This window comes from Siphateles boraxobius, unplaced genomic scaffold (genome assembly GCF_051911475.1).
Source record: "Siphateles boraxobius isolate OS27281-9 unplaced genomic scaffold, OSU_SipBor_1 8, whole genome shotgun sequence".
NCBI lineage: Eukaryota > Metazoa > Chordata > Actinopteri > Cypriniformes > Leuciscidae > Siphateles > Siphateles boraxobius.
The window spans coordinates 16,084,771-16,097,325 of record NW_027509208.1 but is presented as its reverse complement, the minus strand read 5'-3'; the positions used below and the strand labels follow the sequence as shown (position 1 = coordinate 16,097,325).

Genomic DNA, 12,555 nt, shown 5'->3' with positions numbered 1-12,555 from the left:
TTGCCGACCCTGTCATCAGGTGACCCGAGGGGGTGTCTGAGGTGCCCTGTTGACACAGTAAATAAACAGGGGAATGAGTAACTCCATACAATTTGGTTAATCCAGTGGAAACAATCAAGGGCATCAGCCCATATCTATTAAACAGACCCCTGGCCTTGGAATTTGTGCATTTCATGAATGCTAATTCCCAAAGTTCCTCCATTCTGTATGAGATCTGATTCATTGTCTGTTTACTTTCCAAGGACCTTAGTTCAGGCTCACTGGTGAAATATTTCTGGGCAGCACAAATTTGAGGGTCTGAGCTATTATTGACCGTTCAAAGAAAAGAGTGCAGATACCCCTTGAGAGGCGAGTGCACGCTTGCTTTTCACATATTTTCATGAGTAGCTGTATTGCTCAAGGCATTGAATCTATAAGTGGAGAACAGTAGAATTCCTTTGCTTGTGAGCAGATTCATAACAAATTCACAACTGGCCCGTGGTTGGGTCATACAGAAGTCAATCTCATTGTTCTTTTAAACAAATTTAGGCACAGCAAGGAAAAGGAAAAAACAAGGGAGGGGTTTTGAAACTGTATAGCCTGCCAAGCTACAAACTAATAATGATGTGTAGTAAAATTTGGTTTGGAAGAAAAGTTTTGAATTCACTCAATTAGTATGACAATACCAAACTTCAAGATGTAAATTTAATTTATACTAAAGACAACAAAAAAAGTCGATAAAATGTGCAGAGTTCAATATATAGGTGAATAATTATTTTGAACCTGTTAATTTACATGAACTATCCGAAGCGTTTCACTAAATCGAACTTTCCAGTGCTACATATGGATCATACTTCCCAATACAACACATGAGACAGACCACGGTTTAAAATGAATCGATTCACTAGAATGAACTGAACTTTCCAACACAACATAAGAGAGAGGAACATTAATCAGTTCACTAGGATGAATAAGACTTTCCACCGTGACATATGAGGACCAATAAGGCTATGCAATTTACTTTCCAGCGTTATTTTTTTAAATTATTATTTATATAGCGCTTTATACAATACAGATTGTTTCAAAGCAGAAAAAGATCTATATTAATTTTAAAAGATACACTTTTTTTTCAATATATTTTTTGGAGGTCATTTTAGTTAAACAATTTTTGTGTCAGGAATAAGTGCCAACTTACTTTGAAAGGACAGGATGCTTCTGGACTGGCTAATTTTTTCTCAATGCTTCCTGATACAAAATGAGACCACATGATAATTGCAGCTGTCAGGCATGCTCTGATCATTGTGATTCACACGATCCAGTTGCTGGATGCTTTGTAGGCCTTAAATCACAAGTGACAGTGTCTACTGTTTGCTGAAAGTTGTCATTCTCATTCTTCAGCTCATACCCTACGGCATGAGGACTCATGTTAAAAGCTAGTTGCAGGTTTATGACTGCATTTGAAAACGGCTGGTTAGGCAGGTTTCAGCAGGTATAGCGTGAAAAGAGAAAATGTAATTTGTTTTTGAAAAAGCTCCTCGGGCTTAACGGAATGCTGTCAAGCTAACAACACATGACTCAAAGCAGTAACAACTGAAAAACAAGACTCCGCAGAACTGGAGCATTAAAGGACTTTATTAAAGACTGTTGGAAATCCCAATAATAAAAGATTTTCATTAATTCATGCAGTAAAAAAATCTCCACTGGTTAATCATCAGAATCACTACTATTATTAGTATGAAATTAAACGAAAAAACAGATGAGTCACTCTGTAAAAACATACATTTTGATAAAGTTGATAAAAAAGAGAAAGTTTATCATTTTTTCGCTGTTATTTACCCTCCACCCCCTTAATTTTACAAAACGTTTTTGGACCTTTGCTATTTTATTGATGGTAAAAAACTAAACAAAAAACAAAAACAAATAGAGAATTACAGAGAACATTCAAAAGTTACGTTCACATAATGTTTGTAGAAAAATCAAGTTGAACATTTCCATAATGTTTGCAGAACCAAGAATTAAAAACAAAGGTTTTTAAAATGTTTTTATTTTTTAACATTCAGAGTACATAAAAAAAAAAACATTTTCATAAATTATGAAAAATGTTAGCAAAACATTCTTAGAACATATTTTCGTTATCTGGAAAAGTCAAACTTCAAACCCTTACATCCTGGGTAAGCAAGTGTTCAAATTTTGTTGAGGATTTCTTACTTTTCCTATATGCTTATTTTACAGTCTCTTCTCACAGGCCATCTCCATCTGTAACACTAAGCTCACACACATAGTGCTCTTTACTGTTCACTGTCCCTCAAACGATTTCTACATCCGCTGTCAGAACATCTGGCCACATGCACGTCTGTCAATGTGAATGCCGATGAACCTCAGGGCCAAATGTCCAGATGGTTGCTGCATAGACGCACCCTTCTCTCTGAAGGACTGAACAGTGCAAGAAATTATCTTGAAAATGAAGACATTTTTTTGACAAAATAGCTTCAGCTGAAGACAAAGCGGCTGGATTTTCAAGCTTGTTCACCTTTTACATACATAACTCTGTCTTTACATTTTCTCTGAGTGAGAAGCAGCATTTTGCTTCAGGGTTAAATGTCATTTGATCTAAGTTTTGATCTAAAATTCCATTTCTTACTTAGGAGTCACGCTCTTGAGGTTTTGCATTGACTTCTGACAGAAATTCTATCTATCTATCTATCTATCTATCTATCTATCTATCTATCTATCTATCTATCTATCTATCTATCTATCTATCTATCTATCTATCTATCTATCTATCTATCTATCTATCTATCTATCTTTGTGAAATGTGGCAAAATATTTATAGCCACAGCACTATTCTCTAACCTGACAAATTTTTCTTGAATGGGGCTTAATTTTGGACTCTGTCATAGATGTCTGTCTTATTGGATGTCCCTTATATCTATTTAGATGACGCAGTACCTTTTAGTTTAGCCTCCACTACTTTAGTACCTAGCGGTTCAGATGGTGTTTTCTTTTGTTATGTTTTTTTGGCCCGTGCTGGAACATCAGCAAGCAACAATGGTGGTCTTCCGGTTTCCCTTTGCACTGCTTTCTCATGAAAATGGGTCTGCATTAGCAGTACATCTCCAGGCGCTCCGATGGGAGATGAGACGGGGCTAAATCCCAGCACTGCCTCGTGTTCCTGTACTTCCGTTTGCAACTGAATCGGCTGATGAGCAGCTACAGGGGCTCCATTTATCAGACACATTGCCTGCTGTCCTCGGCTCAGAGTTGCCTGTGAAACGTTTCTGCCTTGGAGTATCAAACCTTCCATCCCAGGGTTGCCATCTATTACAAACAAACCCTGAGTGGGACTCTCAACAAAAACTGTGTTTGGCATTTGCTGCTCCACCAGGTAGAATACAGGCTGCTGTTGCACAAATAGTGTCTGGCTTGCTGTGGCACTTGGAAACGTGGCTGATTTATTAACCATCTCAACTTTGGTAACAGAGCTTTGTTGTACTTGTTGTGGAGGTTGAGTCTTTTTGGTAATCTGGATGGTGCTAGTGCTGACAGAGCTCTCGCTTTTGTAGCTGGTTTCATCCGATTTGACTACTTGCTCAGTTTTGGTAGGGGGTAAGCAAGGCTTTGGAGGATGGCATATGTCCGCTAATGTAAGGAACTTTGACCCCAGATTGTTAAGGAACTCCAGGTCATCGTCAGACTCAAGAAGGCTGCAACATCCAATAGAGCCAGCAGGGGTGCCTTGACCCTCGTACTCGTACTCCAGAAGACCGTCTGTCAGGGGAGGGTTTGTTGCAGCACAGCTTGCTTTCTGCAATAAAAAAATGAAAAGAAAATTCTGGCATTATTTATTTACGCTTATGTCATTCCAAACACAAAAAAAGTTAATGTTTAAAGAATATCTTGGCCACTCTTTTCAATATAATATAAGCAAATGAGGCTGGGGCTGTCAAACTGCAAAAAGATTGCAAAAGCACTATAAAATTGTTGCAAAAATGGTCAAAATAACTTATATTCCAAGTCTTTCTAAGTCACGCGACAGATTTGTGTGATGAATATAGATAACCTTCCGAGCCAAATGCTGCCATGAAATCACTGATTCAGTGAGTTGACTTAAAAAAAAAAAAACTAAAAATTAATCATTCCGACTTGCTTGGTAAATTGGATTAACTGATTAATTGAAAAGGTTTTACTGAAAAGTATGATTCATGAATCGGACTGTGGCAAGCAGGACCGTAAGAACGGGGTGAGGCGGGTGGCGCGATTGACAATCCCCACCGTTCTCTAGTTTCTCAAGGAGGAGCTTTGGAAGTTTAAAAGGAGGAGCGACGGACCAGACCTGGATTATTTCTTTACTCTCGTTTTGTGTTTGCTTATTTTGTGATGAAAGTTTTGTGTTTGATCGTTCGCCGGTTCCTGCCTCCTTCTTCCCTTATCAACGAACTCCGTTACAAGGACATTGCTACTTCATTCATAAACATGCCAAGAAGAGCTAGGATGGATGTCAAGATGCTAAGTGAATAATAAGACATGGAATATAGTCATATGGACCCTTTTTATGATACTTTTATGGTGTATGATTTGCCATTTTAAAGTTTGTCCTAGTCCTAGTTGACTTTCATTATGTGAAACAAATTGACCAAGGTATTCTTTAAACAATTCACTTATTTTCCACAGAATATTCATACAAATGCTATGCAGCAAAATCATTATCACAATTGTTATTACATTAATTTAAATTTAAATAAGATGCTACAAACAGATATAACCTCATACCTGAGAGAAGTATTCATTCAGGAATTCATCTCCCACTGCCATATCCTGATAAATGTCCTGTTTTTCATGTACAACTGTTGCAGAATAGAGAGCACTGTTGCGCTGGTTGGCCTTTGAAAGGGTGTTTTGCCGGTACCAAAACCTGCTGTCAGTTTCTGTAAACCCATCGTTTATTTCATGGTTGAACATTCTGCTGTCATTAGCAACACTAGCTTGAATGGCCATTGTGGATACACTGTTGGAAACCTTGACATCCTGGAACAGTTGTTTTTGGTCTATTGTAGCAACAGGGCTTCTGAGAAGAGGAACCTCCTATATACAAAATCATATCCACATGTTGTAAACTGTGTTTTACAATGTAACCTCAAATTCTAATTTTACATTTGCATCTGAGTTAATTGCTTTTTCTTACCTTGTCCTCCCCTATGCCTTCAGTGTGATATAAAATAAGATGTTCTTTAGCGTCAAAGGGCAAATCTGTGAACTTGCTCACGGTCCCACACTGACAGAAGATCAGTAATAAAGGTACCACTGAAAATGCAAGCAACACAGAGTTTGCATTATAATCTCTATAAGGATGACAAACTGTACAAATGTGTTGCGCACACTCCATGGATAACTCACACAGAAGCAAAGCTGCGCCGCAGAGGAACAAGCCAATGGCTGGTGCTCCTATTCTCAATGGGGAGCCACGTTGTGCGGCTAGCCTCGGCCCACATGAGCCCGTTTTCTCACAGGTGCACACTTCTACCTCAAACTTTTGGCTGTCTGGACAGAACAGCCCCTGAGCATCAGAGATCTTCACTGTCAGCTCATAGATGCCTCTCCACAAAGCCTCCTGTGCATGAAAGCTCACGGTTGTTCCTACACATAAAGAAATACTTACACTCTGGTAACTCGTATAAACTGCATTCGAGTCTGTCTAGTCTAGTATGTTTTAAGTAACAGAACCTGCTTGGTCTTTACCGTTTATAGGCACCATTTCCCATTTTCCCACACTCTCCTCTTCTATCAGAATAAACTGGTAAGGTGCACCGTTTGGATCAGCGTCCTCATCGAAAGCCGTGACATTTATCACTTTATTATTATCGCAAGTTTGATGATAGGTGCTGGTCAGTGTGGGGCAGTGGTCATTTGAGTCCTCAACCTTTAATGCTATTGTCCCAGTAGCTGTCTTAGAGGGCACATCTAAAAATGTTGAAGGAAAATATCCATTTAACAGCCTTCGGTATTACAAAACCACCCATTCTGGACTTAAGTCCGAACACTTTCCAACATTCTTTTGAAAGTAGTTTAACAGATTCTCTGCTTTTTTGAACATAAATACTTTCTGACATGGTTGGAGGTCAAAATCATTTCAGCATTTTTTTTCGACCTCAGTCGACTAACCCTAACTCTTTAAAAAAAAAAAAGACCTATGAAAATAACCTATGAAAAAAGATGCTTGCCTTGAGTCATGCAGATAATCTTTGCGAAGTAGGTTCCATTTACCAAAAACTTTGATTCTCGATCTGGAACCTTCGTCAGTTTAATCTCAGCAGTTTCCTCATCAATGGTTAACCAGTTATTGGGATCATGACCTTTAGCATACCTGGGTATTAAATTAATGATCAAAACAATGACATGAACATAGTGGATCAAAGATTATTAGGCCCCCATATAAACAATGATACTGCATTTGATAATATGCATCAATAATAACAATGATAGAAATCGATAATATATATCATTATTTACAAATGTAATCAATACAAATTAATATAAAAACATTATTTATAATTAATATTAATATAACAACTAGCTGTACAATTTATAATACAATTCATTCCTTTGTGAACTTGGTACCAAAGCTCACCTCACATTTTCAGCTGGTTCTCCAGTATCACCATCCAAAGCAGTGAAGGTGCCCAGCACTATTGGGAAATCTTCATTATCTGGATCTTCTGAGACTGGGAAGTCTTTTAAAGAAGGTGAGAAGCTAGGGCCATCAGGTAGGTTGTTTACACTGATCTTAACTGGGTAACCTTTCCCAGCTGGTTTTTTATCAGGCTCAGATCCAGGTTTGCCAGAAGGTTTAGTGCCAGGTTGTGTTCCTGGTTTAGACCCAGGCTTGACACCAGGTGAGGGGTCAGGTTTGGCTCCAGGCTTAACTCCAGGCTTACCATCAGGTTTAAGTCCAGTATTACCACCTGCATCCACTCCGACGTCCACTCCAGCACCCAGACCCAATCCAGAATCCAGTCCAGCATCTACATCCAATCCAGCACCCAAATCCACTCCTGCATCCAGTCCTGCATCCAGGCTAGCATCCAGTCCAGCATCTACTCCCACATCTAACCCTATTCCTAACCCTAGTCCCAATCCTGTTCCCATCCCGGCCCCTGCACCTGCTCCTGCTCCCATGCCTGCCCCAGGCCCTACTCCATCCCTGTCCAGATTAATGTCCAGCTCTAAAGCACTTCCGTTTATGAAAGGAGCAACATTTGATATAACCAAGCTGAGGTCCAATGCTTTGATCTTTTCAAAATCAACAGGCTTCAAACGTAGATATGGAAAAGAAGAAAAGATATAAATATGATATGTCTCTCAACGCTGATGACATACAGGAAAAAGAACAATCTTTTAAAAATCTAGTTTAAAATGCATGTGTCAAGTTCTTAAAAAACTTGAAAATGGGTTTGAAAAACTTGACACATTATAACTTAATAATAGTAATCATAATAATACCATGATAATAATCATAATAATAATAACAAAATAATTTAAAACATTCTTATCAGAAGAGGTGTATTGAAGTAATGTATGAATTGCATTTGTAATGTATTTTTCAATGAATTAAGAGCTAGCACAAAACAAACAAGTGTCAAGTCATTTACCCCTCAACAAATCGTATAATATGAAAAGTAAAGAAAAATAATTTACCTTGACAAGTTTTAGAATTCCCTCATTTGTTTTAGGGTCTGTTTCAATAGTGAAGAGATCGTCTTCATTTCCTTTATGAATATCAAACACTGCCAGCCAGTTATCAGTGAATTCCAGGTCTTTGTCCAGGGCTTTAATTCTCATGACAACCACATCAGTCACACCTTCATCAACACTGCCTGAATACTAACAGAGGAAAGATACTGACTGATACTATAGCACTCAAATAACACATTTATGTGCCATGGAATAATCCTAGCTTTCACAGCCTGCAGGCAAGGATATTTTGAGATCTTACATTTTCTTTCTCAAGAGTGGGAACATTGTCGTTTATGTCCAAAATATGAATTTGCACAGTCCCTGTTCCTGTGTTGCCAGATGGAGCTCCATTCATATCAACTCCCTGAACTATTAAAGTATATGTGTCGTGTCTCTGTAAAAGAGAATTGGCCACAAACCTGAATGATCAGGTCATTCAGTGATCATGATCACTGAATTCAGTGATAAATGATCATGCAGTTTCAATGTTATGCAGTGCAAGTTTTCATATCAGTTACCTCTCGATCCAGGGTTTTCTCCTTCACATAGATGTTCCCGGTTGCTTTATCAATGGAGAACATATGTTTGGAATTCGCTGGTGTTTGATTTATTATACTGTATGCTATCTTGGAATTGATAGTGCCTGGCTCGTCCGCATCAGTAGCTGTTATCTGCATGACAGGCGTTCCTGTAGTTTCATCAGAACGTTGACAAAAAAAGTGTCATTTATGTTAAGTATTTAGGGGGGGGGGGGGGGGATGATAATGTTAAAACACAATGAGACTCGCTTAAAACAGTTATTATTGAAGCAGTATAAACATCATCAAAAAGTGTGCTATTTTAGGCTAACTTACTATGCATAAAATATTATGTTTTAATGTATAACATTTTAGCCTGTAGAACAGAGAAAGTAGTTAAGAAAGTGTGTAGTTAAGAAAATTGGGAAACTGCTATTTGATTGGGAAAAAATAAAGAATGATGTGGGGGAAAAAATGAACACAACCCACCAATCTTGCTGCTTTCCTTCACAGATCCCCTTTGTAATTTGATTATGGGTGTGTTATCATTCTGATCCTCAACTTTAATCTTCAGCTCAATGTTTTCTTCAGCTATTGATCCGTTATGAAATCTTGCTATGCCAGTCAGCTATATGAGAGAAAAATAAGAAAATATGTGTTTTTTAAGGACTCATGTTGCACTCATTATGTCAATCATCATTTCATGAAACGAATTACCCAAACCTGGGGCACAACTCACATTGTATAAGGATGTTTTCTCTCTGTCCAGCAGGCCGGTGACACTAACAAAGCCATTTTCAGGATTGATTACAAACAAATTATATGGTGCCTTGTCAGCACCATGACCTGTTAGTCCATATTCCACCATCTTCCAGTTAATATCTTTATCAGACCGGATCTAAAAATGAGATCAAGATCGTGAATATAGAGTATTGAAATGTGTGACTGTGAAAATGGTCTCATTGGCAAAAATCAAAAATTAGACAATATTGCTGTATTTATTAAAAAAATATTTATTTTTGCACATCCTTTTTTATTATTATTCATGTGTCCTCATAACCTTTAATCAAAATAACTTCCCCTCCCTCTTGCAGCATCATCTCTTCTCTGATGACGTGTCTAATGGCGGACATCCTGAAACCAGGGGTGCGTTTAACTCCAATTTTTTATCTAAATATAGGTTATATGTGTTTGCGCACATAATGTAAGCATTGTAGCCTAAAACGCACATGAAGACAGGACAACACAGGAGCGTGATGGCGGTGCATAAATCGAGTTACCCCTCTCACTTCTGCTAGTTTTACTGAGATATCTTGTCCCATGCGAGTTGGCCATTAATATTACAGACGTCCTGTGGAAAAAGTATATTACTCCATCTGCCCTTGTTAAATTAATCCCATCTGAATAGGGCTTTAGACATGCACTCCCAAACTTCCTGAGGCACTTTCCCTCGGGGGAATCCCCACCGCCATTTTGAAGTGCTTTTAACTTTGTCAAGTGGACGAGCAAAGTTTATTTAGACAGACCCTTGTAACATCGATTTTGATTGAGGGAGCAAGTCTACTGAATAAGTACACTTCAGGCAGATCTAAAGACCGTAATGCAACATGATTGTTACATCACAGCGGACTACGCTTAATTTACCGCATTTAATTACCTTAAGCTGACTGTTTTGTAAACAGTTATAGTTTATTGTATTGTCATCTTTTCCATTTGTTAATTTTTAATATTTTGTATTTAATTTAAATATATAAGTATGTAATACTTGTTTATATAAAAACAGCTCAAGCATGCAGGCCTATGCAGAAAAAGATAAAATAACATAATACATCAGCTTCATATCGGATTCCAATTAATCAAGGGCGTATGTGTTATTTTAACAGAAAATTGTCCCACTTTATATTAAGTGGCTTTAAGTACTATGTACTTCTATAGAAAAAATAAGTACAATGTACTTATTGTGTTCAGGTTGTATTGTAAAACACTTTTGCTGCTATTGAGATGTGATACTGGTAAGATTAGGGTCAGGTGTGTGCGGTATGAGTAGGTTTAAGGGTAGGTTAAGGTGTAAGGGTTGGGTCAACTGTGTAATTACAAATGCAATTACATAAATTAATTACAGCTGTAATTACATGCAGGTACCTCAATAAGTATTACTAATAAATAAATAGTTGTTCATTAAAATTGCAATATGAAATTTGTTTGTAGCGTAATGTATAGATATAAATAATAAGCTACAAGTCATAGAGTAAACAGTACGTAGGTTTGTGTCATATGTGATTCCTTTGTGCAGCTGCACATTGCATAATGCATACAATCTCAAAATCTAATTTTGTTGGTCACATGCAACAGTTTTTATCAAGAAAACACCTTACGCGGCTTCAACCAACAACATCAACAAGAATGGAGTTCTGTGAAACCCGGGGTGTATGTTCTGGCGACGGCCCTGGATGAATCGACATTTAATTCAAGTATATGCAAATATAAAAAAATATAACTAAAATAAATTTTTAAAAATGCTTTCAGCTTTTGTTTTGCTGGGACTCAGGAGGATATATTTAATGGTAGCCTATGTAGGGCAGCTTGAAACATGTTTGAAAGCTTTAAGAACCAGTAGATCCAGATCTCAAGTTTTTCAGCACAAACAAGAAAAGACAGTAGTAGTGCAAGGATATGCAAAATATGTCTTTGAGTTGTGTAGAGAAAAAAAAGAGAAGACGACAAAAGAAGAACATGTAAAATGCTTACTTTTGCCACATACTCCACTTTTGTGTAGTCAACATTCTCATACAGTCTTGTTGGTGGAAGAATCCACTCTCGTTTCCTTCGATTAGATCGGCTGTTGGCTCTTGATGCCTAAAAAATTTGATATTTTTTCAGAATGTACGACATTAAGTTCATATCCAATGTACTGACATTACTTTGTTTACCATACATTCAGTATTATTTATTTATCTGCACTAGACTAGACTGAAATTTTATAAAGTATAAAGAATAACCTCTAATCCCAATATTCAAGTGAAGATATTTAGGAATATTCCTTTATACATTTTAGTGACTATTTCATCTCAATTCATATCAATTTTCTATTTCAAATGTTTATGGTTGGCAATGTTAATAGAAATAGATCCAAATGCTATTTTCAAGTGTGTGAAAACTAACAACAAAGTATTATGGACTATTGGAGCACTCGTATGCATTCCGTAAAACCATTTATCTTTCTCTCCATGCTTGTAAATGCTTTTGTGAATTATTTATTACTGGCCACACCCACACACACACTTTACTGTAAATCTGTCCTCTTTACAGTAAACTGAACTAGTGCACATATCTGAGGAGGTGACAGCAATGCCTCTCTCTTTTTGTCTATTGTAAGAATCTGCTGCCGTAGCAAAGAGTGCAAGTTTAAACTTGAGACTATGCTCCCCTAAGGCATTTTTTATATCAACCGTGATAAGTGGTAGTTACCTCTCCCTGCCAGTGATTAAGATGACAATTAGGCCTCAACAATTCGTGACTATTATGATTTTTTTTTTCATTTTACTATGATGATGTAATTGCTACTTTATATATAAAGGAATATATCAATATACCACTTTTAAGAACTGATCAGACAAAATCTATCCATTTGACAAGGTATAATCTCATTCAAAAGCTTTGAAAAAAAATATATTGTTTTTTTTGTTGAAGAAAAACAGTTTGAAAAATGCTAGAGTGATCAAGAGCAGCAAAATTGATTACAGATAATCTACTTTTATTGTTAACATACTTTCCACGTATGTTAACAACAAAAGTACATTATCTGTGATAATTACATTTGTTTAAATAAGAGTAAAAAAAACAAACAAAAAAACAAATTGAGCCTATTCAATTATTTTATGCCAAAACACCTGTTGGTTCAGTGTCACTCACCACAATCCTGCATAGCAGCAGGACCAAACATATTCGTCCAAGCCAAATGGGAGACATGACAGCTGTACATCAGATGCAAGCGGTCAGTCCTTGTTTCTCGTATCTTCTCCAGTCCTTCTTCTCTTTCAGTCCTGAGCTGTTGATCAGAGCTATGCTTGTGTAGAGGGTTTGAGGAGAGGGTTGGAAGGGGAGGGGAGGGGGGTCAGGGTAGGTTACTGATCACTTTTTTGGGTGGGGCATCTGAAACAGAACTTTCTCTTGTACACACCCAAGCGTGAGAGTTTTCTGATGTGGAGGAGCCCCCTACAACTTCTCTCTCTCATCCACCCTTCACGTTTATTCACATTGTTTATGAAAGAAGATAATACAACAGATTTAAACTGTAAAAAGATACAGTGACTATGAGATACAGTTC

The 12,555-nt window shown here is 37.3% G+C and overlaps 1 protein-coding gene across 1 annotated transcript; it reads right to left on the bottom strand.

Annotated features, from left to right (window-relative positions):
- Positions 1-1,593: 1,593 nt before the first annotated feature.
- On the bottom strand, positions 1,594-12,446 carry LOC143729329 (desmoglein-2.1). The gene is made up of 14 exons (XM_077220529.1): positions 12,141-12,446; positions 10,977-11,084; positions 8,968-9,126; positions 8,718-8,856; positions 8,229-8,398; positions 7,970-8,104; positions 7,672-7,857; positions 6,605-7,284; positions 6,198-6,340; positions 5,716-5,937; positions 5,374-5,613; positions 5,162-5,280; positions 4,750-5,061; positions 1,594-3,784 (listed from the first exon to the last, which is right to left on the bottom strand). Exons 1-14 carry the CDS (start codon positions 12,195-12,197, stop codon positions 2,987-2,989), a joined length of 3,468 nt encoding a protein of 1,155 aa, XP_077076644.1. The 5' UTR covers positions 12,198-12,446; the 3' UTR covers positions 1,594-2,986.
- Between the last annotated feature and the right edge of the window lie 109 nt (positions 12,447-12,555).

Excerpts from the sequence above, each read along its gene's own strand:
- LOC143729329 (XM_077220529.1), bottom strand. The coding sequence starts at position 12,197 with ATGTCTCCCATTTGGCTTGGACGAATATGTTTGGTCCTGCTGCTATGC. Across the intron at positions 8,857-8,967 it reads AGAAAACATCCTTATACAAT|CTGACTGGCATAGCAAGATT; the intron begins GTGAGTTGTGCC and ends TCTCTCATATAG. Across the intron at positions 3,785-4,749 it reads TGAATGAATACTTCTCTCAG|AAAGCAAGCTGTGCTGCAAC; the intron begins GTATGAGGTTAT and ends TTTTTATTGCAG.